Below are 3,956 nucleotides of genomic sequence, written 5' to 3' on the forward strand. Positions count from 1 at the left end.
TTTTTTTACTTGCTGCTGCACGGCTTAGGTGCTAAGCAAATGTCCCATGATTCGCCACATTTATGTATCAATTATTTTTTGACAGTTAATGATCGCTACAAGCGCTGGCATTTAAATCTTTAGTAGAGGATCCAACTGATAATAATATGTATGTATGTATGTGCAGTGTGTGTGATGACTATGTTGGGACCGAAGGAATAAAAATTTTGAAATGAAGTCTTAATGAAAAAAGTGTTACACTAATACGTTTATTAAAAAAAATATACAAAATAAAAGTGATAAACGAAATTCTACAAAGGCAAGCTAAATCCCCATGCCGGCTTACTTCGCATGCATTTTTTTTTTAAATTTTTGCCAAGTTGTGTCTTCATTCTACTTTTTTGCCGCAATTTATCACATTCTTAATTGCTGGCATAATTTGTCAACATAAAATTCAATTAAATCCACAAATTGCTCCATTCGCCCAGCATTCGTTAAGTGAATACGAGCTACAAGACGAATGATAATTGGAAGTGCCACGCTACTTTATGAAAAAGGTCAATTACAAAATTGTACATAAACGTAAATACATACATATATACCTAAATTGTATGTGTAAGTTTACATATTTGTAATGTGCCTTTTGTGTGCTTGAGCTAATTTTGCGAAAACGCAAGACAACCGTTAGTGTGTGAAAATGTATACAAACCATTACGATCGTTTTGTGAGTTGCGCAGCGCACCAACAAACACAACGCCCACTCATCAATGGTTGCCAGCAGCGAACACTCACGTTGACAGTACATAAAAGTATGAGTAAAAGCTGCATCGCGCCTTATCGGAGTCGCCGCCAAGTGAAATGCCAGCAAAAATCCCAGTCAGTGCTATCGATTACGATCCGAGTTTTGGCGAGGAGTGGAGGCGGTCTGTTTGCCCTCTTTTTACTTTCTATTTGCGCTGGCTCCGTTGATTTGGCCAATGCGCGGGCGGCTGGCTCGGATACTGCAACAATAGCTTTACTTGCAAATCTCAAGCAACATCATCAGAACGCAGTGCTCTACGCGCGCAATAATTTCACCGATCTATCGCATATAAGCGCAATGGATTTAATTGATGGAAAAGGTGATTCTGGCGCTGGCGCAGGCGCAGGCGCAGGCGGTAGTGGCAGCATGCCAGATGTTGCAGTGCCATCGACGGAGCGCACGCCGGACCCGAGAACCAATGCAGGTGAGTGAAACCATTGATTATTTGAATACTAGTAAAACCGTACGACGTTATTCATTAAATTGTACCAGACATTTTAAGCAGTTGAGTGTTTCCATGATGTCGTACGGCTTTAGAGTTAAATAAAATATACGAAACCGGAAGTCGCTTATGTATACAAAAAATGTGCCGTTGTGTAGGTTGTATACTGTCCGTTAGTTGACAAAAAAATTAGGTGCGCTTATATTTAGTTTAAACGCCAGAATATTTTTGAGGTGTTGAAATAGGGTTGCCACCTGTTTAAAAAGTTAAATTCAAATTACTTACTAAGTGTAATGAATTATTAAAATATGTGTATCAAGCGAAGGGGGATAAAAAACTTTTATTTCTGAACTGTACTTAGCGGGGTTGCCATATGTTTAAAAAATCAAATTCTACTTAATTCATCAGTTAATTAAAATATGTATCCCAATGTCAGGCGAAGGTGAGTTAACGAGAATTAAGTTTGAAAATACCCTGCAGTGAAAAGCTAAACCAGTATGCACAAATTCCAGTTCATGAACTATTATTTAAGGATAAAAGTCATACCAGTTCGNTAATGTTTGATACATTGAAATTATTAATTTATTTAGGAGGGTTGCCATTTGTTCGAACAATCAAATTCTAATTAGTTCTTCCGTTTATTGAAGTACATGTGTATCAAAATGTCAGACGAAAGATATTTAAGAAGATTTTAGTTTGGGAATACCTTTGAAAGGGTATTTCAAAAATGAGGTCAAATTAAAGACTTTACCTGTAGACGTGTGGTAAAGTTTTTATTTTTTTTTTAATTAAGGACTTTTTTCATCGGTATAGGGTGATTTGAAATTTGATGAAACTTAAAACATGTACTATGCCAGACTGCTATTCACTGGCACTCCGATCTCTTATGACATTGACTAACATTTAGAATTTTTTTATGTTTTGAAATTAAGTTTTGGCCGTTTTAATGCCATGCAGGTTCACTAGGTTTTACTAATAACACATATTTATGTATGCAATTCAATTTTCTATTTAATTTTTTTCATAACCCTTTTTCGTTATCTGAATACGCAATTTAAAGTTTTAAAGTCGTTTGCACCCATCGAATTTAAGGCTGCCATAAGCCCGAACCCATCGACCCGGATTCTTATCATATGTACATATCAAAATGGCAGATACAAGCGAATATGGTCCCAATATATTCCTTATAAGTATAGTTGGTTTTGTTGTTTGAGCGAGAACACAATGAGAATAAAAGGTTCTGAAACGTTTCCGTAAAGAACAAAACTCTCAAGAACGTTCTCAAGAAAAACAATATGAGAATAAAATTTTCGAGACCGTTTCCAATGAGAACGAAATGGGAACAAAAATATTGAGAACGTTTCCAAGGAGGATCACATAAGAAAAAGAGCGTTCGGAACGTTCTGAAAGCCGTGAAAACTTAACATAAAGAATGACAGGTGCGTCTGCGTGCTGGGTTAAAAAAACGTTTCAGTGAGAGCCTGATTGTTAATTCTAAGCCAGAGGAAAGCTGGATAACTTCAACTTCTGCCCATTTATGGAATAATTTTTAATTTTCTATGCAAGAAAGGTTCGTGTCTTAAGTCTTTTGTTGACTTAATTTGCATAGTTAGCTTTCAGTTCTTTTTTGATTCAATTGAATATTCAAACAGTTCAAACCAATGCAACGCTATGAGAAAAATTTTGTTCTCGCTCCCATTCTTGGACAGAAAGTTCCTTAGACTTTTGTTCCCATTTTGCTCTCTTAGACTGAAACTATTGTTCACATTTTGTTCTCTTTGAAAACGTTCCACACGGTTTTGTTCTCATATACCTAATTCTCGTTGAGAACGTTCTCGACAGTTTTGTTCTCACTTTAATTTTTGTGAAAGCACTCCCGAAGGTTTTGTTCTCATTTCGGTTTGGGGTTTTAAGCATTTTTGGGCACAAAACGACATTTAGTTTCGATTATACCTTTTGATCCCGGTCGCTTGTTTTAAGCGAATTTTAGCTCCAAAATGGCGAATTTTTGAAATCGAACTTTGTGGTGCTAAAATTCGAGTCGAAATCGAGTTTTGTCTTTATTTGATGTTGATGTACTGATATATTGGATCGATGCATATCGATGTCTCGTATATAAAAATCGATATTTTTGATGTATCAAATGAATTAAAAATATGCAAGAAAATGGAACAATCGGAGTTTCTATAAATGTTTTAGTATCATACATATAAATAAAAAGATTTCAGATACATAATAATCCAAAAACTTTAACTAATGCTTGGTTTTCATTTCGAAATTCCTGACATCAAAGTTTCCTAAACTAACAGTGGTTCATTTGGTGTCAAATGCGTTTTCATTACTTCATAAATACTGACCAAATGTAGATTACTAATAACAGAAAGCTTAACCTTTTTTCATAGCACAAATCTGCCAAATATGAAAAGGGTTGCTGCGTTGACCTTCATTAAAAAACCAGGAAAATTCAAGTATGGAGCAGGACACGAGGTCAAAACCAGGTCAAGTTCTGGAAACCAGGTCGTCTGGCAGTCCTAATCTATTTGCATTTTCGCTTCACATTTTCATGGAAACACCCAGTTCTAACCCTTTCTAAAAATATTTGCGTAATATACAATTTTTTACACCTCTTCCGTTTGACACTAGTTCCTTCATTCGATCATTTGCAACCACAGTGTAATGAATGATAAAAAAAAATCAGTTCTGCAAATTTTTACTAAAATATTGAACTTTTTA

At 35.5% G+C, this 3,956-nt stretch overlaps 1 protein-coding gene across 1 annotated transcript in view; it reads left to right on the forward strand.

Annotated features, from left to right (window-relative positions):
- Window positions 1-203: 203 nt before the first annotated feature.
- T48 (FU domain-containing protein T48) overlaps window positions 204-3,956 on the forward strand; it is a 20,435-nt gene continuing 16,682 nt past the window's right edge. Inside the window, exon 1 of the mRNA XM_017621247.1 lies at window positions 204-1,205. Within this exon, the coding sequence (XP_017476736.1) occupies window positions 677-1,205 (529 nt within the window). The 5' untranslated portion in view covers window positions 204-676. The remainder of the gene's footprint in view (window positions 1,206-3,956) is intronic.

Source organism: Rhagoletis zephyria, unplaced genomic scaffold (genome assembly GCF_001687245.7).
Source record: "Rhagoletis zephyria isolate East Lansing unplaced genomic scaffold, Rhagoletis_zephyria_1.1 Rzeph_scaffold_02397, whole genome shotgun sequence".
NCBI classification, from domain to species: domain Eukaryota; kingdom Metazoa; phylum Arthropoda; class Insecta; order Diptera; family Tephritidae; genus Rhagoletis; species Rhagoletis zephyria.